At 39.1% G+C, this 24,116-nt stretch overlaps 1 protein-coding gene across 1 annotated transcript in view; it reads right to left on the bottom strand.

The window, feature by feature from the left end:
• Cntn3 (contactin 3) overlaps positions 1-24,116 on the bottom strand; it is a 313,843-nt gene that overhangs the window by 11,844 nt on the left and 277,883 nt on the right. The window contains exons 13-19 of the mRNA XM_038319459.1: positions 20,529-20,646; positions 19,596-19,754; positions 19,355-19,504; positions 17,880-17,950; positions 14,148-14,382; positions 12,309-12,424; positions 2,010-2,196 (exon numbers count right to left, since the gene is read on the bottom strand). Coding sequence (XP_038175387.1) covers positions 2,010-2,196; positions 12,309-12,424; positions 14,148-14,382; positions 17,880-17,950; positions 19,355-19,504; positions 19,596-19,754; positions 20,529-20,646 — 1,036 coding nt within the window. The remainder of the gene's footprint in view (positions 1-2,009; positions 2,197-12,308; positions 12,425-14,147; positions 14,383-17,879; positions 17,951-19,354; positions 19,505-19,595; positions 19,755-20,528; positions 20,647-24,116) is intronic.

The following is a 24,116-nucleotide window of genomic DNA, read 5'->3' as shown; positions in this document are numbered from 1 at the left end:
GCCATGAGAATTAAGAATCAGTACACGAACAGTGTTATGAACTGTGAGCAGAAATTGCTCACTGAGTGTTAGCTGTTAAAACTGTAATTATCATCATCGTTATGCGTACATTTATCTTTCCATGCTGTCTCTCCATTATAAAGGGGGTCCGCTTATTTTTTGAAGACTTCATTTCATTTCCTGTACATTATCAAGATATTTTTATTAACACATGGATACTTTTTCCTTTTGTATCCCTAATACACCAAGCTCATCACTTATATTTTTACAGTTGTTTATTGTGTGTGTGTGTGTGTGTGTGTGTGTGTGTGTGTGTACATATGAATGTGCCATAACACATTGTGGAAGTCAGAGGATACTTGTCTTGAGAGAGTTAGTTCCTTTCTGTTCTCAGATGGGTTCCCTGAAACTCAGGTCTTCAAGGTCAGAAGCAAGCACCTTTACCAATGAAGCAATCTTGCTGGCCCATAATGTCGTCATTTAAAATTTTCCGAGCAAGCAATCACATTGATTATTAAGTTAGAGCAGAGTCAAGTAAACCTGCTTAAATGTATTTTTGCAATCAGCATTTTTTATAGATGCTGGCTCTGAACGTGTAAATACCGAGGAATATTTAAGCCTTAGTAATATTGAATTATTATCAAGGGAACCAAATATCTTTACTGAGAAGTTATAATGCAGATCATTTTTCAGTTTATGCATTTTCAAACAGCACACTCTTGGTTTAACTATGTGTTATTCATAAGAGATGGGCCACACTTTCCCTGGTAATTAGGCAAGGATAATGTTAAATCCTCACATTAGTGTGTTGCTCACAAATGGATGCTATGGAAGGGAATAAATGGCTTTGTTGCTACACTGTTGCTCTGCAGTGTTCATTATGCTAATACGTTGCTAGATACACTTTTTCTCCTTATAAATAATGCAAGCATAAACATAAAAATTCCCTTCATCAAATGACAGTGGTTAATTAACATGGAAAGTAGTAAGATTACACTTCATGTGTACTTTAAGTTACTGGTATTATAGTACCACTTGCCTTTAATATATGTTACTAGCATTCTTAGCAGTTTAGGCAATGAATGTATGCTTTCAAATAAATTTCAACATGGTAATCTGCAAACAGTGGCTCAAATGCCAACCAAGAACAACAGTTCTATATAAACTTAGTGAAACACAGAGATCCACCGAACTAAACTTTGAAAATAAATCAAGAAAACAATTATGAATAAAGAAAAACACCAGTGTGCTCAAGGAACTTAACCCCTTCATGCCTCAATTTCCTCACCTTTAGAATTAAAATCAAAAGGGAATGATCATCACGTATTTGGGACATGACTTTTCTCAGCCATGGTCATGATGACAATAACAGAAACAGGTTACGCTAAAGGGTACGTGCTATGAGAAAGTAACGAAATGCAAATAACTGACTTTCTTGATGATGAATTTAATTATAACATCGTCACAGCTCATGAGCTAAACTGAATTTATAGGCATCAGACTCAACTTGGAAGACAACATTGGCATTGCTGGTTAGAGTTTTTAGTGTGCAGTGCATCTATTTATGTGGACTTCACTGTCTGATTATTTTAACCATTTAATTCATTTTGGAATCTTTTTTTAAATATTGAGAAAGAAAGGTTTAGAAAGTAGGCTCCTAGGTATTGTCATCAGCTTCCAGTGATTTATGCTCAGCACAAGGTTCAAAGAACTCAAGACCTATGATGGTGGACCCAATAGAACCTACTACACATAAAAAGAAGACTAGATAGTCTTAACGCCCACAAGCACATTTTCTCAACAATGTATATTTATGTTCAAATGGAAGGGCTACTTAAAGATTTAGGGATATTATGATGGTAGCGATGTGGAGGCCTCTGGGTTTGTGAGGTGTGGCAGTGAAATATTTCACCATGCAGAGGGGTTAATGACAAGCTACCATTCAGATGATAAAGGAGGCAACAGACAATGCAGTCTTTTCTTCATATTCTGAATAAGAATCTACTTACGGGTTTTCTTGGTGGTTGCATTAACTGTGTCACTAAAGGGACCAGTGCCTGCGCTGTTGTAAGCCCGGACGGCTGTGTAATAAGCCATGTTGCTCTTCAGGCCCCGGAGCACAGCCGATGTCTGATTTCCTGCCACTTTCATTTTGCTAGATGATTCTTCTTCTCCTCCATTGTTCCAGTACCGCACCTGGTGGACAGCAGACACAAAACATGCAAACAGCTGGACCAAATACTCCTTCTTCCAAAATTCAGTCACTTTTATTAACATGGATGTTATGATGTATTTTCTTGTTTATTCCACCAACACTCCCAAGAGACCCACTGTGTGCCAGGTGCTGCACTCAACTTTGTCACAGCTGTTGGTATACAGAAAAACGGAATGAAGAAGAGTTAGATAACAGTCATCTAAACAAATGAAGCAGAGACATTCGTGTGAGAGTGCAGTAAGGTTGCAAGTGCTTGCGAAGGCAGTGGAGAAACCCACACACTGAACAGCACACTGTTCCCATTCCTATCCTTTACCACCCTAGCCGAATCTCAGATCTGCAATGCTGGAATATATTCGTGAAGCATGAATAAACTCCATAGGAAAGTGGAGATTTCTCCTGGGAAGAAAGGGGAATAATGGCAAGATCTGAGAAAGGAGACTGACCACTGAAATATCCCACAGTGATGCTCAAGTGTCGACAAGTCTACCTGTACATGTAGACCGGCAGCAAGAAGTAGTTAAAACAGCTGTTTTAAGTATAAGTATGTTAAAATATTGCTATTCTGATATGCTAAAATGATTTTTTGATTTATTAAACAAGCATTGGCATAAATGCTATAAAGATGCAAAAATAAATAAAATAAACCAGTGATAATATTTGACAAAAAGAAAAGTAATAAATGATAATATAAAAATCATTGTCTGGACACTGTGGAAACTTTTTAGTTGGCATAGTGGTGTGGGAGAATTGTCGGTGTTCTGTCAGTCATATTTTAAATAAATGCTGATTGGCCAGGCAGGAAGTATAGGCGGGTCAACCAGACAGGGAGTAGAGGCAGGGCGATGAGAACAGGAGAATTGTAGAAAAGAGGAAGCCCATTGCTCCCCAGTTCTGCCCAGATCACCGAAGAAGCAAGATGTGATCTGCCTTGCTGAGAAAGGTACCGAGCCATGTGGCTAACATAGATAAGAATTACTGGTTAATATAAGCTACAAGAGCTAATAAGAAGCCTGAGCTAATGGGCCAATCTTTGGTGTTTATAGCTTGTGGTAGCTCAGTGGGTTGAATGCTCACTGTAAACCTCATGTCTTCATAATAATGTTTCTAAATTACCCTACTAAACATTCAGTATGCCTTGCCCTGTATTATAAGCCCTTTATATATATATATATATATATATATATATATATATATATGTGTGTGTGTGTGTGTGTGTGTGTGTGTGTGTGTGTGTGTGTTCTTTTGGTGTCACCTCTGTGCACTTCTCTTGCAAAAGAGTTATCATTTCCATGAGAACCTCAGCTGGGGTATCTGAACCCAAATCCTTAAACCAGAGGAAAATATAATTTTCTTTGCTAAGCCACTGATAAGCAGTGTTAACCGACACTAAAATCTTTTATAAATCTTATGTCACCAGTACTGAACACTGTATGTATTGTGAGGTTTAGATGACCTGCCCTTGAGGACACTGTCTAGCTATTTTCTAAGAATGACATCTAATCAATAATTATAATAAAACATTATAGAGAGCCAGAAAGCTTGTGGCCTGGGATATAGCACAGGTTGGGGAAAGTATCACATCAATCTGTGTTATAATAATCCTCAATTAACCAATGACGCAGGAGAGGGGAGGAGAAGTTTGGTAACTCAATCAAGATTCTCTTTAACTTCTGGTCTCCTGTTCGTTTCTAACCCACGAGTCATTCTTTTCTCTGAGATATCAAGTTAGTTCAGGTAAGCTGCCTGAGGAAATGTGCCTTGGGAGACTGACTAGAGAGATTGATCTGTAGACCTTTAAAAATAGAAAAATGTGTACCAAATTTAACCATGATACTAGTCAGTGAAGAATGACTACCTTCTTAGATAGCTTAAAGAACTGAATAAATAAACAGATAGCCAGAACCTAAACAAACAAACAAGCAATTGGAAATTTCCTATAGGCAAATTTTCTGTCAATATCCCAATATGTTCTACAATATTTTTCACAAAAAGGTATTCATTCTTTCATTCTTTGTTTTTTTTTTTTTTTTTGTTGTGGAGGAATTAGAACTCCGGGCCTTGGGCCTTGTATGTATAAGGGGTCTACCCAAGCTATATTTTTCTTGGGGTCTTTTTTAAACTTTATTTTTATTTATTCTTTGTGTCTTTCACATCATGCATTTCCACGTCACTCATTTCCTTCCCCTTTGTATCTACCCTCTGCCCTTGTAACATGCTCCCACAAATAAAATAAAATGAAAGAGAGAAAAAAAGAAAAAAAAACTCTTATCATGGAAGCTGTAGTGTGATACTATGGATCATGCAGTAACCCGCTTTATCCGTATTGTTATGTTCAGGTGTTCATTGCAAAGAGTCACTGGTCTGGTTTGAGTCCTCTGGTTTCTGTAATACTATCCATGTTGGATCCTCACTGGGATTTCTCTTGGATATCCTGTTGTTATCCTGTTGATATCTTGTTGCCCTCTGTCATGGAGATCCTGAAGGTTTGGGTCTGTAGGACTAGCCCCTTCATGTGCTCCAGCAGATAACAGATGGAATGGAAAGAAAAATTACTAAAAAATAAAATCATTGATAAGATAAATGGTGGAAATGGTTATACATTAGTCCAGAACATGGCCCAGAGAAATTTTTTAAAAAGTAACAAAAGTAAAGCTAAGAGACATGGAAGACATAGTGCTAACTGGAGCCCTGAAATAGGGATAGGGGAAAAAACAACACTCAAAGGACATATGGGTAAGATTTTACAAAACTTCATGGACATAGGCACCTTCATCTTCTAAACTTACTCAGAGTTTACTGTGGGGAACCTAACATGGTAAACCATGTGAAAGGAAGGTGCTTCTCAGCTACTTTCCAGAGCTGGACACCTGGTAGGTTCAGTACGACTCTATAATGGTAGTGAGACATTGAATCTTGGTTTTCTGGAGAGGAAGCAGTGTGTGTGTGTGTGTGTGTGTGTGTTTATGCATGTGTGATGCATTTGCTTCATTGCTAAAGGCTGTCTCGCACCACAGGAGATGATTTATCAGTTCTCAAAGCTTTATTGCTGGCCAAGTCCCTCCTTAAACACAGCCTCATTTTCTATAGTTTCCGTTACCCTCAGTGGATCACAAGCCTCTTGCAACTTCTGTAGAGTGAGAAAGATATTTTAAGAAAGAGAAATGATATTTGTGATCTATTTCATTATTGGTTATTTGTAATTTCGTGTGTGTATCATTTATAAAACAAACCTTATTATCCATGGTTTCAGAATTCCCCTGGGACCTTGGAACAAAACATCATTGAACTGTGAGATGATTTGGATCAACACCATTTAAGAATACTTCCCCCTTTCCTTTACCAGGCTGGGTATTAAATTACAACTCTCCGAGCATCGATGAAACAGTCGTGCTTTAATTTGCTGATGAGATAATACAAGTTTGTTTTGCTTTTCTTTTGAATCATAAAACCATTTTGCCAGTCAATGCAATTTAATCTGGGTAAGTAAACAGAAACAAACTTGAAGAATGTCAAGATTAAGAATGTTATCTCTATTTCTGCAAGTAATTTGGTTATCCCAAAGTAATACTCCTGCTGTGAGAACTCTTTATTATCACTGCAGTAGAGATTCCACTTAATTTAAGCATAACTAAAATGCAATACATATAGATGCTGTATTGAAAAGTGGTGCCTTTGCCTAGTCACTAAAGAACATGAATTAAATCAATAATACTTTTTAAAAAAGATGAAAGTGGTTATGTGCATGCTTAGAGATTTTCAAAAAGGATAAATGTTTTAACAGGACTGCTACATGCAACACTTTTGAATAAACAGAAGGCATGGAAAAGTACATTGAGATATTTTAGGAAAACAAGCCCACATTTATCTTGTACTCATGGCCAATCTGTTCATGGCCCTGGGAGAGTCATGTGGAAAACCTGCATACATCAATCTGGCCCATTTCCTGATGGCTCCTCACTGGACATCATTCAGAGGGGGAGTCGAGAAAAACCACAGTACACCTGGGAAGCAAGAGTTGTCCTCCGAGTTACATGGCTGAAAGCCAAGTCTGCACAAGAATCCCCATTACTTTCCACCCCTGAGGAGGGTCACTGCAACCAGCCTCTACTGAGGAACTCTGTCTTCCACCCTCTCATTAAATCTGTACTTTATTCACTTAAATAAGTTTTGCCTAAATTGCATTATGCAAATATGTCTCAATTGTCTGTGTACAATTTTTCTCTGTTCATTTTCCTATGTGAATTCTTGCTCAGTAACAAGGAATGAGCATAAAGGCATATGCCTCTGCTTCCATCCTCTCAGAGAAGGTACTCAAGTATTTGATACCTTTTTTTAGTCTAATGAAAATGGTAGGGACTAAATACAATCTGGGCAGCTGTTTCGAACAGGAGGCTGTATAAAAGCATCAAGGAGTCTTAGTGGGGCATTCTTTTGGATCACAGTCCTCTGTCAAACTTAAAACAAAAATCTATCAGGTTCTCTCTAAATATGCCATGCTGAGCTAGTTTGCATGTATAAGTTTATTTCACGCACTGAGAAAAATAATTCCATCTGGTTTATTTCTTTTATTTTTAATTAAAAATAATTATTAACATGCAGTAATTGTACATACTTGTGATGGTTAATATTAATTGTCAGTTTGACAGAATGTGGAATTACATGGTGGACAGGCCTCTGGGCATGCCTCTGGGGATTCTCTTGATTGCATTTAACTGAGGCAGAAGATCCACCCAACTGTGTGTGGCATCCTTCCCTGTCTAGGAGGCTACAATGGATAAAATGGAGAAGGAAAACTGAACAGAAATACATATTCATTGCTCTCTGCTCCTTACTGTGGACATAATGTCACTAGCTGCTATGGTTTTCTTGCCAAGTTGGACCAGAACCTCAAACTCTGAGCTGAAACTAACCCTTTCTCCCCGAGTTGCTTTGGCTGAGGTATTTTGTCATAGCAACAGGAAAAAGAAACTGAGGCAAAATTAATGCCATATGGTGTGTTATTTTAGCATCTGTATACATTGCTCAAACCAGGGTAGTTAGTATTTTCTTATCATTTCTCGTTACTATGAGAACTTTTTTTCTAGTTCTACACACACACACACACACACACACACACACACACACACACACCACAAAATAAATACAATGAGTTATTATGAATGATATGAACTGACAGCAGCTGTGACCAGATGAACAAGACCTGCAAGTTCTATTCAAACCACATGAATGAGGGTGGGGCTCGAATGTCTCATCCCTAGCTGAGGAACTATTGGTAATTGAAAGTGACTGGGTAATGGAGACTCAGTTTTCAGTTGTGTGGCTCTTGAATGAGGCTCCCCATGGTCTAGTAGATTATCTAGTAGATTATACCTATACATACACAGAAAAACACTATTCTCATTCATGATCAGAGACATTGCTGTTTGCAGTGGATCTTGGTTGAATGCAGAGACTCCTGGTTGCTCAAGGTGCTAAGAATATGTTAGTATACAGTGCTCAGCCTTCAGCATAGCTATTGGAAGCATGGACTGACAGTGGCTGCAGTTATCTTTAATGGGCTTTCACAAGACTAGGTTGGACATCAACAGTCAGTCATGGATGGAGTGGGGCACATGTATCCCTTACCCTCCCTTTAGTATTGCCTGGAGGGATACTCCTCACTGTTTGTCTACCAGGCTATAACAAATAGTTCATACCCATGTTCACACAGATGGCCCTGGATAAACTCAGTAGGCTACAAAAGAAAGCAGACATGATGTGGAAAAGGGATGTGAGGAAAAAGGATGGGGTTCATAAGGGTGGGAGGGACAGGGAGCAAATCAGCATGCACAGTGGATTTCTTTTCTTGCATTTTTTTTTTAAAAAAAAAATTCTTCAGTAAAATTTGAATCCAAAGCTCAATATTCAAAATGGAAAGTGGAAGCTGTAAGTCTCCTTGGGCTGTTTTAGCAAATGCTGATTTTTTAAAAAGAGTAAATTTATTTACTTTAATCCTGACCGTAGTTCCCCCTTTTTCCTCTTCTCCCAGTCTGTTCCCACCCCCCAGTCCTCTCCCCTTCTGTTTCTGTTCAGGAAAGGGCAGCTCTCCCATGAGTATCAACCAAACATGGCATATCAGATTTCAGTAAGACTAAGCACCTCCCCATGTATTAAGGATGGGCAAGGGCTTTCTTTCATTTAATTCTCAAATAAGGCTGTGAGTTACTGACTAGTATTATCTCTATTTTAAGTGACCTTTGGAAAGCTTTATGAATACTTTGAACCTCACTTTCCAAACAACCAAGTCTGAACTGTATTAATTTAATCATCTTTTTTTTTTTATACTACCCTGAGAGCTTGGGAAACAGGACCAAGCAACTAAGTGAAGTTCTTTGTCCCATACGGGGCCTATTCTCTCACCCAGGAAGATCTGACAGCAGGAAAATGGTCTAACCTCTACTAGAAGTTGTAGTGGCTTCCATTAGGGTTCTTCAATTTTCTGCCAATCATATGCTCACATGCTTTCTCTGACATGAGATTTATTTTCAATAAAATATTTTTTCTGAATGATTCTTCAGCAGCTATATTTATATATTACAAAAAATCAGTGCTGGGGACACAGCACAGTCAGTACAGAGCTCATGTGCCCTGCTTGGTCCAATCCCCAGAAGCCAATGCAGAATGTGGGTGCAGCTTGGGTGCCCGCCATTTCTCTAAGTGACTTGTATGATCAAAACTCCATCTTAGAGAGGCATGAACAAGTGGATACCTGGGGCTTACTGGCCAGCTAGTCTTTCTGCACTCATGAACTCTCGGTTCAGTGAGAGATCCGGTCTCAAAAACGGAAAGTGGAGAGAAAGAGAGGAAGACACTCAACATCAGCTTTACAAATATGTGTTCTCTCTCTCTCTCTCTCTCTCTCTCTCTCTCTCTCTCTCTCTCTCTCTCTCTCACACACACACACACACACACACACACACACACACACACACACACAAGCAACATGTAAATGTCCTGTGCTAACAACTCCCAACATCCAACACTCTCAAGATGTTTTATATGCTCATAAGTCCAGTACAGAGTACTCATTTATTTCTTTTAAGGGAATGACAAGATAGAAAGATAGAGTCATGTTGGGACTTACAATCCTGCATTTTGTCTGTTAAGGGTAAAAGCACTCAAGGCTGGCATGCATTTCTTTTTCCTAAGAAGTGTCAAATGTACACGTGGATTTTCTTTGGCTAATTTTGATTAAAAATGGAATCCTTTGTCCTGCTCCTCTTATGGGAATTTCAATTACAGACACTCCTGGGCTCATTTTCCAAAGATGGGACAGGTAACTTCTTATGATACTTTAGTTGGACTAGGGGGCAGTTCTAGGTGAACAGGTAATCACTTCTGAGTGCCAGAGCACAGGTGTTCCTTTCTGTGGTCTTGCCATGAGTCTGGGAACTGCTAGGAAGCTTTAAAAAAGAACGTTTTCCACCAAGACCAAAAATTTTCCATATTTTCTTCCTCAGTACCATCCAAGATACAAAGAAGCATCTACTTACATTTTTTACACTATGGAAAGAATTCTAGGAAGGCAAGTAAGTATCAGATCAGGTGACTCAACTCTACTCTTCAAGTTCTTGTTAAGCAAGAAAAGCTAGACTCAGTGTCTGCTTGAGACTATTTACTGGAATAAATTGGCACATAAACATCTTAAATAGTCCCCTTAAACATAGTTCCCAACTGGCTTTTTATTTCCGTGAGCCATATGTTATGAAAAATACCTTGCACATGTTACCTTGCCCAACTTCCACAAAGCAGGAAACTTATGACCTGCTCATATAGCAGGGGCTGGCTCTACCATCATTGCTTGCCAACAGTGCTCCTGCTTGCAGCCCACATAGCCTCTCTGCCATTGCCACAGTCAGTTCTCTAACCCTTGGGAGATACTGCTGCTGCCTTATCATGGCCCACTGCTTACATCCTCTTCGCAGAGTCAGGTGCCTGGGTTCTTAGAGTTTCCTCTCCAGCCTCCTTTCAGTGGCTGATTATGTCCCTGCTGTATTTTTATGGTGTTATCCTCTCTTCACTCTTCACCTCCCTTTCCTTAAACGAGCATTTCTCAACCATTTTTGGGAAGCTGTCACCTTCCCAAATACTTACTAACGCGTGTACATTACCTACCTGTTTTCATCCAGTGGTTTTTAAGGAGAGTTTGCAGAGCCCATGTTTATTGATAACCCCAGGTAATTCTGGGGAACTGGCCCATACACGATCTACATCTTGAGCGTCACTGCTCTGGTGCCCGTCCTTTCTCTAATTCACTTGTTAATATTTAAGTCAAGCCTTGTTTGGTTACAAGGAATGGAAATACTCAGAGCTGTTCAAACACAAAGAGACTTTAATGAGAAGAAGGGCAGAGTGGAAAAGAATCTCAAGGCTACTTGAGATTCAGGTAGCTATTAAATGGTTCTTCTTTTTTTTCCTTTCTAAAGATCTGTAAGCCCATGCTTGCTTTATCCTTCAGGGTCATACAAGAGTATATCTGCTCTCATCTGACCAGCTGTGCCCAGCATGCCTGGAGTGTTAGCTTGTAAAATATGAAGTGAGTTGTGAATCTGACAGAGCACCTCGATGGATATAATGTCTACCCCACTTACTTAAAATATGTCAAATAAGAACCCCTGATTGTGGTGGATTTTTTTTTATAGATCAGTTGCCTGAGATCAAGTGACCAGCCTGGGTCAAACACCTGTGGTTAAACATAAAACTAGAAGGGGAAACAGCTGTGTGGAGCAAACATGCCCGTGTAATCCTGCCCAGATCACCTGCTTGCACACAGAGGTCGTGTGCTGGTTGCTTAGTTTTGTTGTCAACATGACACAAGGTAGAGTTGTCAAAGAAGAGGAAGCTCAGCTGAAAACTGCCATCAGGTTGCTTTACACATGTCTGATGGTCATTTTCTTTACTAATGGTTCAAATGGGAGGACCAAGATCACCGTGGGAGATGCCATCCCTTCTGCAGGTGGTGGTGAACAATATAAGAAAATAAGTTGATCAAGCAATTAGAAGCAAGGCAGTTAGTGGCATTCTTCCATTCTTCCATTTTGTTTTGGTTCCTGGTTCCTGTCTTGACTTCCATCAGAGATGGAGTGTGGCCCAAGAGTGAAATAAACTCTTTCCTCCCCAGGTTGCTTTGGGAGGTACTATTTTATCACAGCAATAAAAACCATAAGAAGACAGATGTTGGTAGAGCTAAAATCATAACTATTATTCCAACAATATTGCTGATAAAGAAATCTTAATATTGTTTTTTTTTCATTTTTCTAATTCTGAGCTCCACTGCTCTTTACTAAACGCTGGCTCACTTTATCATTCAGCACCATGTGTGGGATAGTCCCACTGTGTTATTCTGAAGCCACCATTCTCCAAGGGATCCTTGTAGAGATATCTACACCATTTGTGCTCAGTCTGAACTGTTTATATTCCTTTCATGTTTATCTGTTTTTCCTTTAATTTCCTGGTTAAGCTATCCTGCCCTTGTGGACCCTACGAAAATGGCATGTTCTTTACCACTCAAACATTTATTATCTTGCTAACTTATTTTGACTTGCATTTTATTTGGTCTTAAGATTTCCTCTTTTTAGATATATCTTCTTATTTCACCAAATACAGAGATCACTGCAAGTGAGAGTTATGTCAGAGACAGCTAAATATGCTAGAGAGTGAGTAGAAGAGAATCTTAGAATGTAACAAGAACACCAAGAGAATAGGACAAAAACCCAGGAATATGTTTTAATGATGACATAAACATTTTATATATATATTTTATATACATATATATATATATAGTGCTGTTGTTCAATATTCTTATTTTAGAGAATCCACATAGAAGATTTTAATTTTGATTATATGATTTTTCTTCATATTTAGTATATGAGTCTTCTCCACCCAACTTGATATTTCTACCTACCTGGCTGAGTTAAATATGCAGATGCACCTGCCAATAAGAAAATTTCAGCTGAAGACAGTATTTGTCTAAGATGTTGATGATAAAAAGAATTTCAAAGGAAACAAAGTGTAGCAACATGGAAAAACACATTAATTCTAAAGCAATTACCTCATAGCCAAGTAAATGTCCATTGCTCAACTTCCAGGGAATTGTATTCCATGAAACTTTAATTTCTGAGGAAGACAGGCTATGGGCAGAGATGTGGGACGGGGCTACTGTAGGCTCTGTTCAAAAACAGGAATTGGAATACATGATAATGTTGACAATTTAATTGACAAATCATCTGAAATCCTAAATTTAAAAAAAATATTCCTGAATTTTATGGGGTCTCAGAATTTTGCTTTTCTCAGAATACTGGTTCTTAGCAGACATTTCTTCTCTTTGAAATCCATCTCTGTATTAAGTGGTTTTGATCCTAGGCCATAGCTCCATGAGGCTGAAACAGAATCAGGGTTTAAGGGTAGGCACAGTGGGTTCTCTGTCCAGAAACTCTCAGGGTTGGGGCAGGGATATCAGGAGTACTTAGCACTAATCAAGCCAGTACTGGTGTCTAGAGCATCTGATCATTTTCTGAGCCCCTTGGATTGTCATTCCTTATGAGGTATTGGTTAGATTTTACTTTGCCTTACTGAGGCTCTGTAACATATTTCTGGTATGCATCTTGTTGCAAATGGGACAATTTAACAGTAACAGCAGGGTGGAAATGAGCAAGACGAAAATAAGCAGAAGCCTCTGGATGTTTCTACCTTCCACCTACAATACCAGGTCTTAGGTTCATGGGTAGGCAGTATTTTTAAACTTCCTGGCTCATCAGTCTTACTTAAACCCTGTTCTGCCTTTATAAGTCTGGTAGTTTCTAGAAAATGAATCTGGTTATAAACATTAGGGTCTCTGTTTTGAAAAGATCTCTACAACCATTTTCATTCCTCCCTATTAATGGAAATGAAAACATAAGACTGGAGGTGGGGAGTGTTAGTAAAACTGATAATATTTATTATTATTTAAATCACCAACGTTGAACCATGTTTTATAATTTATTACCAGATTGAGAGGTAGGGGAGACAACATGCTATCATATTTCTTAAGTTAAGAATGGTTAAGGCCAATGTTCCCTGGGTGAAATTGGCTGTTCAATTTACTAAACAGATATTTAACAAATTCATTCACATCTTTCATCAACTTTCTATTTTCTCATTTCTAAGTGGAGACTAATCATTGAACCTCTACTTCAACCTTTATCAAAAATTCAAAATGAAAATGCATGGCAGACGTTGAGTGCTTCATATAACTGTAGTATGACGTAGACATTGATCACAGGGTTAATGTTCAGTTGTCAGTACCTCAAATGGCAATTTTGCTTGGTTCTCCTAACTTCATTACCATTTTCTCAAGAGAGCTGGAAAGAAAATACTGCGTTTCTATTTCTTGAGGAGGTGTTCAAGCAAGTCAGAAGAACTGAGCTGTTTCTGAGTGACGTCTGCAAGTGTTTACAATAGCTGGGGCCACCCTTCAAAGACACACAGCTCTTAAGTGTCAGCCTCCTGGGTCTCATCATCAATCATGCTTCAGTCCCTTGCTGAGGCCACAGGAAATACTGTTCACAGCTCTGGGACAGGCTAGTCTGAAGGGTTGCCTAATTTTCATACCAGAAAGAAAAATGAACTTTGAGAGGTGGCAGTACCCCATGGTTCACAAGATGAACCTCAGGATTGTAATCCCTCATGAAGAGTCTTATTATTATACTCTGTAACCATCAAGGGAGTCCTAACAACTCTAGTCAGGAATGGTTGATCGTTATGATCTGTGCTGGTAATCTAACAACAGCTCTGATGACTGCTCTTTTGAAAAACAATATAAATATATCCGAAGCCACAAAGAACTTTCAAGACATTTCTTTAAAATAATGCACTGATTAGATTGGAAGTAAAGACTTTATATTTTCCATACCTTCCTCTGCAGAGAACACTGTTGTCACTGGGCTAAAGGGCCCTTCACCTTTGTTATTGTAAACACCCACTTTAACTTCATAGGGTGAAAAAGGCACAATGCTTTCGTTCCTAAAGACATATCTTGGGTTATCTGGGGATGTCACAACTGTCTGGATCCAGGTGGTAACCCCAAGTGGGCGGAAAGCAACCACGTACCCAAAACCTCCACCATTCTGTAGTTCTTCAGGGACTGGCTACAAAGAAAAGACATATTAAATCATCCTCATTCATAAGGTCAGGGCAAAAACAATGGAGACATCATTTGTGAATCTGAAAGTCATTAAATAATAATTTATATGGAATTAAGCAGATGTACTTTTAAAATGAGAAAAGCACCCATGAGACAGTCAGGTGAGATGCTTTTAGAGAGTCACATGCCACTCATTCATAGGTGTCAAGATAATGAACTTACATCTTCTATAACTATTCAGATATTAGATTATCACATGGTCCAAGTCTGAGTTTCTAACAACATAAGCTTTCATTCAAGAACACCTGTTATTTAAGACACATAAGAACAATCAAATCTCTAAATGCTAATTTTATAGAAAAGGTCATACCTGGATATTATGACTCAGTACAGAAAATTAGAGAGAAAGAGGAAGTGAAAACAATGCACTAAATTCAAAGCTGCATGTGACTAAGTAAAAGATTCTACTTACACTCAACTCCAGGAAAATGACATTTTACCTGTAATCAACATCTGCAAATTACCAAGAATTTAGTTCCAGTGTCTTTTAAATGTTAAATTCATTGTTATAGTGTCTCCTAATTGTGACAGGAAGTCAAGGATGAGAGAATGGCCAGGGAGAATCTAGATATCCAAGCACATGACTATCTGAGTGATAGCAGTGGGACATACAGAGTTGCATGGATGATTATGAGTGAATCAGAAGAGTCAACTGTTAGGACCTGATTCTCAGTACTGCATTCAAGAGTTATGTGATTTTGATCATACTATTTATTATTTACTTGCCTTGCTGCCTTCACTGATACCATATTGTGAGTATGGAATGAAACTAGTATGTGCAAATGAGAGGAAAGGTGATTACCACAGAATGCAGCAGGGTGAGCTTCAGTACCATTGGCATCAATGCCACTAGGACTATCACCACCACTACTAGCTGTCATACCATGGACCAGTTCCAGGACTATCTTAGTTATAAGCACCCCTATAATCACTACCAAGAACACCAAAATTAACAGCACAACTCCATGAGGCAGTTCCGCCAACATCAGTACCAACATTGCCATCAGTGCTGGAAATGCTAGAATCAGCAGCATCTCTTAGGAGCACTGGTAAGAGCACCCTGCATGACCCACATTCATATTCCTAGACTTCCTACTGTCACTGATGCCACTAGCTCTATAGAAATACCAACAGCAGCAGTACCCTTGACAGCACCAACACCATCAAATAGTTCCAGTAGAACTGCCAGTAATAAGGCATCAATACTAGTTATGTCAGTACCACCAATATCCCCCAAAATAGTGGCGGCAGCAATACCATGAGTACCATTACCAGTACCATAATAAACATCATCCATAGCTCCAGCAACATTGGTAGTATCAGCATGAGGCCCACCACCATTTATACCATCAATAGAACCAACACTAGAAGCACTGTGACTTAGGCCACTAGGGTTACCACTAGTTACACAAGTACCATCACCAGGATTGTTCATACAAGAATCAACACCAACACCAATACCAACACCAAGAGTACCACTATTAGAAGTAGCATCTGATGTGGGATGCCCTTTCCTATAATGTGAATATGTCTTATTACCATTGGTTAATAAAGAAACTGATTCAGCCAATAGCCAGGCAGAATGTGGCGAGGTGGAAAATTCAAGCAGAGAGACAGGGTAAGAAGGCAGAGTCAGAGATGCCATTCAACCACCAAAGAGGAAAGATGTATGAGCATCACCGGTAAGCCACGGGATAAGTAGTGATACACAGATGAATAGAAATATGCTAATTTAAATTAAATTTTAAAATAAGAGCTAGTTAATAATAAGCCTGAGCTAATAGGCCAAATGGTTTGTAATTAATATTGCAGGAAAATGGATGGAGCTAGAAAACATTATTTTGAGTGAGGTAACCTAGACACAGAAAGACAATTATCACATGTACTCACTCATAGGTTGTCTTTATTTATTTATTTATTTATTTTTGGTTTTTCGAGACAGGGTTTCTCTGTGGCTTTGGAGCCTGTCCTGGAACTAGCTCTTATAGACCAGGCTGGTCTCGAATTCACAGAGATCCGCCTGCCTCTGCCTCCCGAGTGCTGGGATTAAAGGCGTGCGCCACCACCGCCCGGCTCATAGGTTGTCTTTAAACATAAAGCAAAGAAAACCAGCTGCAAACCACAATCACAGAGAACTTAGACAACAATGAGGAAAGTAAGAGAGACTTACATAGACCTAATCTGCATGAGAAGTAGGAAAAGATCTCCTGAGTAAAATGGGAGAATGGAGATCTTGGGGGATAGTTAAATGGGGGAGAGAAGAGGCCAGAAAGGGAGCAGAGAAAAAGGGAGAGCTCAAGAAAAATCAATAAAAAATATATTTTAAAAAAAAGGAAAAAAAAAGAGAAGTCTCTGAGTGATTCCTCGGGAACTGTATGGCAGGAGAAAATGCTCCAGTAAAAAGCATCATTTGGATAAGTGGCAGCATCATTACTACATCATCGCCATTACTGGGGCCACTAATTTTATAGTTTAATCAGCATTGTCACTAGCAGTACTGATATCTCCAGCACTACATGACCACCAGTACTACCATCAGTGTTGTTACTGCACCAGCGCTGCTGGTACTACCACCAGCACAGAACTATCAATGCTGTCAGTACTACCAGTAACAGAATTCATGTAACCAGTACTACTGCCAGAGCTACCAGAAGCATCATCACTAATACCTGGCACAATTACCATCATTGCAACCAAGACCACTGGTACTATTGTTACTGCCATACCAATACCACCACCACCACCACCAGCAGCAGCAGCAGCAGCAGCAGCAGCAGCAGCAGCAGCAGCACTATTATTATCGCTACCACCAGCACGAACAGTGCCATGGACATTGCCAGCACCCATGACACCAAAAGCACCATCAGTATCCAAAGCAGCATGAGTACCACCAGAATCGCTAAGCACCAGTTAATGCTGCTGCTTATACCATCACAGGTACAGACATCATGAATGATCAGCACTCTCTAAACCATTAGCACCATTAACAGCATCAGTGGCAGCACCATGTCCTTGTACTGTTACTAGCGCCAGACTCAAAAATATCCCAAACACAAGCACCATTTGCCATTCAAAGCAGCAACAATAACCTATCAGCAACATGATCATCAGCTCCATATTTCCCTGTGCAAACATGAGTACCACCATCAGCACAAGAACACTAAAATAAGCAACAACACTACTCTTAAAACCATCAGCATGACTTAGCAATATGACTGCTGGCACTAATACCACCAGAAATGATGTCACTCAAACCAACATGGATACCAGCATCAGTGCCACCAGTATCTATATATTACAACCACTAGCAAAAGTACCACCATCACTGCCATGACCACCACCACCATCGTCATCACAATCAACATCAGTATACTGCAGGAGAATGTGATAATTGAATGAAAAGCAATACCCTGATGGGAAAGATGTTGCCCAAACACTTACATCCCAGGTTATTACTAGTTCAGATCGGCTTCCACCTCCTCCGCTGACCTCAGAAGGTGCCACTTCTGGAACTGTTTGGGTCAGAGACACAGAGACAAAACCCTACTTTTATACGGTAATATTTGCAAGGAGATTTATTTACTCATTTGAGATACCATTAAGGGTTTTAACACTGACACGCTATAAAACATTATACAAATGCATGGGTATATATACATTTCTATATCTCATTAGTAACATCATCAGTTATTTATAATCACATGCATTTATGAAACATTTTGATAAAGTCATCAAATTATTTTATTTACATAAAATCATAAATGATTCAGAAATCTCTGAAACAGTGAGAAAAAAATATAACCCAAGTGAAAGCTACTTTTTCTCACTACGGTAACAGGAAAATTATTTCCCCGCATTGACAGGGAGTAAGTTCAGCATGGATTTGTCTGGACTGGAAGTCTCAGCATGGCACAGGCTCTTGGTAAGAGTGACAGAGACTGGAACCCTCAGGTCCGGCTAGGAGGTGTTCTTGAAAAAACTCCCATGGATATCAGCTTTCTCACCCACGCTGAGAACCTTTTTGGTTTGTAAATCCTGAGATGAAACTAGAATATAAATTCTATGGAGGGCCTTTGTAATACGACCTGCTGTATTTTCTGGAAGCATATCAGACGGACCCTGAGGATAGCCAGACACATGTTACCTGTTTCTTACAATACCTGGAACCAACATCAGGTATACCATCCTGAGGAAAGGCGAATTTACAATGTGCAAACATATTCCATTCTCCTTTGGCTTAGTGCTTAAACTGATACATTTGCTGCACATCATGCTTCATTTTAATTAACATTACTGGTTTTGGAATGGGAAGCCTTGATGTACCCATCAATTGCCTCTCTAAAGCAACGGACGGTTTACCTGCTAACTCTGAGTTTTAAGGAAAGCATGCTTTTAGAATTATGAAAGTAGCTTGTGACACGTGTTAATACCCGCCTCGTATAAATTCTTAAAATGATGCTTTCTTAATCTGACACTTATGGAGCCATAATATCCTACTCATCAATTGCCCGCGTGCGTTTGCCGAGCGTGGTGGCAGAATGAGTTTTCTCAGCAGCATAGCTCCCAGTGGTGTTATCAGGCTGATTTGTCAGTGCTTCTTATAAATGGAAACAATGTTTCCCCTGCTAACAGGGAGTTATGTCAGATAGTAATTATAACCTTAAGTGACAAAAACATATTCACTCGACACACACTAATGATCGCCTGCAACTGACTGAACTGAAATGCCATGCCACAGAGTCACTTACAGGTTTCTTTTGAAAAATGCCATATGGAGGTCTGCCATTAGAAAGGTCATATCATTGTGACAATGGGATATTGAGACAGATCTCTTGGTGGCTGGGAGATCAAAGCTAATGGAAATATACACCCCAGTAAATCTATTAACCCATTACTCAGAAAACAAAAGCACTAACCTGCCTCTTCAGTCCTTACTTTTTCTGAGGGTAAACTGGGTTCTCCACCTCCGATTTTGTTACTCGCTACTACCCGAAACTCATATTCCACCCATGGGTTTAACTCCACGACGGTAGCTGTATGCGTCTTGCCATCAATGACCTCAGGTACTACAAAGGAACAGTTCAGAAGATATAGAGCCAGCCTGTGCCAGTGCGCATTCTCTAAGTTGCTGCCCTCTGTTTCTCCCATCTACTTTACCTGTTGTGACAGTTTGCCAGCCCACAGAGAAAGGTGTCCTAGCCTGGACTGCATAGGATAGAACTGGGCTGTGGCTGTCTGTACCTTCGGTCCAAGAGAGCTGGGCTGTTGTATCTGTAATTTCATCTACCTTTACATTTTCTGGTGGTCCAGGTGAACCTAAAGGAGGCAAGAATGCAAAGAGCATCCCATAAACGCCATCCTCTTCTACCAAAGCAAAGAGGCTTATATCATCACTTTAATACCTCCAACTTGATGCCACTTTCAAAAGAACTTAAGGGAAGATGCCATTTAACTGGCAATAAAACTACCACTTTTTTCCGCATTCCCATTGTTAGTGGAGAGATCATGATAGGAAGCCGTGGTATAATACTATGTGAATACAGGTGCCAGCTACAAAACAATGCTCTATTCAGCGGCATCCCAGTACCTTGATAAATTAAGCATCCCCTGCTTTGGGAGGTATGGCCTTCTCTGAAACACAACTTGGCTTGCTACCTCAATGTGTTTTATTCTGTGATATACTTTGGACATCTATTTCTCAGCCTAGCAGTGAATCAGTACCCTAGAAGACAACCCAAATTGGCAAATTTTCCCGTTGCTCTGGATAAAGCTTTTGGAGGCAGACACATATGTACCACCCTCTCTTTCCTACTGAATACATTTGTTGAATTAACGACATGCTCAAAAACACATTGGCTTGGCAGCAGCTGTGGAATGCCAATTACAGTAAAAACTATTTGAAGGGCACAGTTGAGGTTTTTATTTCTTTGAATTAACACATTCTTATTGTCATATATTCTGGCTTATGGGTGTCAGGGATAACCTCGATATTATGCCTTATATTTTTGTGTAGTATCTCACTACAGCTTTCCTTTAGTGAGCAATACTCATGGAGCACATTTAGACAACACAGGACGTAACACTGCTTACCTCTTACTATGAGCTCAGCTGCCGATGAAACGCTGTCCACCCCTGTCTGCACCATACACACATACTTCCCACTGTGTTTCAGTTGAATGTTTCTGATCATTAAATCGCCAGACGAACTCTGTTGGGGAAACAGGTAATGAAATATCATTATATTTAAAAAACACAAAGGATCTTAAAGGCAAGGCAATCCATGTTAAGAGAAAACTATGTGGCAAGTAGTAAGGACACTGAAATCATAGGATACCTGGAAATTAAGACAAGTTCAAAACCATGCAGGATGGCATACCCATTTCTATATGCATATAGAGCATTTCTCTGGGTATTTATGGCTTCAAAAAGAAATGAGGGCAGAGATTATAGTCTCAGATTCTATTTACTTCCACCAGGCAACACTTCTTTTTATATCCACTGCTTAGTACCAGCTCAGTTCTCTCTGGTTGCAACCCCAGTGCAATTATCTTCCTGAGAAGAGGAGAAAGCATTTGGGTACCTAGTGGGAGATAAATATGGCATGGCAGGGGGGATTACTAGGGCTGAAACATTTTTCTCTTTTCTCAACACGTTGGAACTTAAAAGACTAAAGTCATCTAATTCCTAAAAAAAGCTATGGAATTTAGAGCAAGAAAATATGAACCCCCTTTAAAAAAGAAATTAAAGCACTTTAAAACCTCATAAATAACAGTTACGTAGAAGACATTTTTTGGCATCCCCTGTTACCAATTAATGGAACAAATGTGTATCTAAATGCTCAACTTTAAAAGGTCCTCATTTACAGAGAACATAAATTCACATTCATAAAAGGACTAACTGCAGGTCAGTTTCCCACATCAGTGGAAATATAGACTAAAATAAGAGCATCTGGAAAGAGAAGCACTTCGAAATGATCATCACTTCATGTCCATCCTGGGAGAAGACGAGACAGTGCTTATTGTGTTAATTAAAAGGAGTTGACTCTTGCATGGGCTTAGAGTTTGTGGCAAGAGGGACTGGACTGATCTAATTTTAGGTAGTTCCCGAAAAATCCTGTTCAGGCTAATATCTTCCATATTGCTCCCCATCCTTGGGGTTGCTAATGGCCTGTGTATTCTCCATTGGTTGGATCATATGGCTTTAGATAGGATTTCTGTGGTACTGGGAGAAGCAGCTGTAAGGTGATTGATGCCTATAATTAAATGATAATCCAAAAACTGTTCAGTTTGCACATTTCTACTTTCCTCGAGTTGAGCTTTTTTTCCCCTTCCCTCCTTCCCTCCCTCTTTCTCCTCAGGGTTATTTAGAAATGTGTCCCTGAAGATAACTATCCCTGCTTGCTGACCTTTCCAAACTCCTCTGGTTTTATGAGCTCCTCATGCTCGCAGGAGGGTGATTATCATTTCCATAGAAATTTCCTCTTTTCTGCGAAGCCCTACGGCCTATAAATGCCACCTAGGCACTGGGTGAGGCCTGTATTCTTCTCTCTTTACTTTCTCATTTTGAAACAGATTAGAAAGAATTTAACTGTACTTTTCTTATCTGCTTTGCCATTTAGATCTACCTTTGGTTGTTTATGGCTCTAGAATGAGTAAGGAAGAGATTGGTGTTGGGAACTTGAAGCTCAACTGACTTTTCCTACTGAAGAACTGAAGACTGAAGAAAGAGAAATATGTAATCTTGAGCATAAAACAAAACTGAGCAACAACAAAGGTATTTTCCCCAAAGAAATGCAGACAGGTTCACCTGCAGAGGATATATAATAAAAAATCAATCATGTTTTCATAAATTGCTTTATTTTCATTTTATGTATATATAAGTATTTGGTGTACATTTGGTTGTTTTTCTCATGATCAACATAGAAAAAGTGGAAGAATTTTTAACTGAAAGAAAATTTTGCAAAAACTAAGAGGGACCTTTTCGTAAGAAGAGACTCCTTGTTCGTTTTCCAGCCATCTAGACCCGAATAATAACACAGAAACTATATTAATTACAACTCTATTTGGCAAATAGCTTAGGCATATTTTTAGCTAACTCTTACATCTTAAATTAACCCATTTCTATTATTAATCTGTGTATTGCCACAAGAATGTGGCTTACCGGTAAGGTTCTAGCTGGTAGCTGGCGTCTTTCTCCTTCGGCAGCTACATGGCGTCTCCCTGACTCCATCTACTTTCTCTCTATATCTCTGTTTAGATTTCCTGCCTGGCTTTACTCTACTAAGCCATTGGTCAAAACAGCTTCTTTAATAACCAATTATAATAAACATATTTATAGCATACGGAGGGGAATCCTACATCAGGACCTTCATCTTTTTTCACCTATTCCTACTCTATTTGTACTCTTCCTTTTCCAGTGCTTTGTCTCCTACCCAAGTGTGGTCGTTTAAGAGAGCTCTAGAATCTGAGATTCTCCTTAACAAAACCATGCACCGTGATTCATACTTCAGAGTCACCTAAGAACAGAGCCCTGCCCAACACAGTCTCTGCTTTCTGGGACACATACTGATGCCAGACTCACAAGGTTTACATGTGTACAATAAGCTATGCTTATGAATTAGAGTGTTTAATACAGGTGAAATAAAAACCATGCTGCACACACTGTTTATAGACAAATACAAATGAAAGAGACGCTTTCAATACCTGCTATAGATATGGGATTAGAGCTGTTGTTGTTGGAACAAGAAATCTATACATCTCCTTCTTGAATCACTTCAAATATCACCTAAAGCAGGGTTATATGGACAACCCATTTCCAATTAATTCTGTTCCTTATGCTAAGCCCCAAGAAATGCACGTGTATATACACTAAAGGAAATTTATTGGGAAAACAAAGAAATTAACTGTCTACCTTAGTTAAAATAGGTTTCAGATGACTTAGTTAATGAAATACTGTCTGCTCATAAATAAATGAGCAATACATATAGATTGATATGGTTGAATCTAAGAAACATAAAAGATAAATACAAGATATACCTTTTATCACATGAGAGACCTAGATTATGGTTACAGTTAGGCTCAATGATCTTTTGTGTTTGCTGTTAGCTTTTCAAGCACTAAGAGTAGAATGTGGAGCCTCACATGTACTCCGTGTGAACTTCCACACTCAATCACATCCATAGTTAGTTTGTTTATAGACAAGAACTTTATACATCTCACAAACTGGTCCGAAATTTGCAATCCTCCTGCCTCAGCTTCTGAAACAGCTGAGAGTATAGGCCTATCTTAGTAGTCTCAGTAAAAAAGGTAGAATGAAGGATCATAGGAATGATCTGTATGAGAGCCATATTCTGTCACTTGAGTTCAGTGTTGGTTATATCACAGAGTTTATTTTGTGGCAGGTAATTGGATTTAACACTTTGGTAGAGAAATAATAGCTGCCAAAAATATAAAAGTATGTACGGTTATACTTCTAAGTGCATGGCTTTTAGAGAAACGATAAGCCAATGTATTCACATAATAAGACTGTAGTGTCTAACTCTAATTTCCTCATAAGATTTAATATTTAATAATTCAAATTCAAATTAAGGTGCTAGTCACAAATCCTAAGGTTTTTATCAAGATGTAATAACTTCCAGAAATGCCAACATTGCCAAAGAATTTCTGTCGAGAAGATATA

This window comes from Arvicola amphibius, chromosome 2 (assembly GCF_903992535.2).
Source record: "Arvicola amphibius chromosome 2, mArvAmp1.2, whole genome shotgun sequence".
Lineage (NCBI taxonomy): Eukaryota > Metazoa > Chordata > Mammalia > Rodentia > Cricetidae > Arvicola > Arvicola amphibius.
This window is presented reverse-complemented; position numbering and strand designations above follow the sequence as displayed.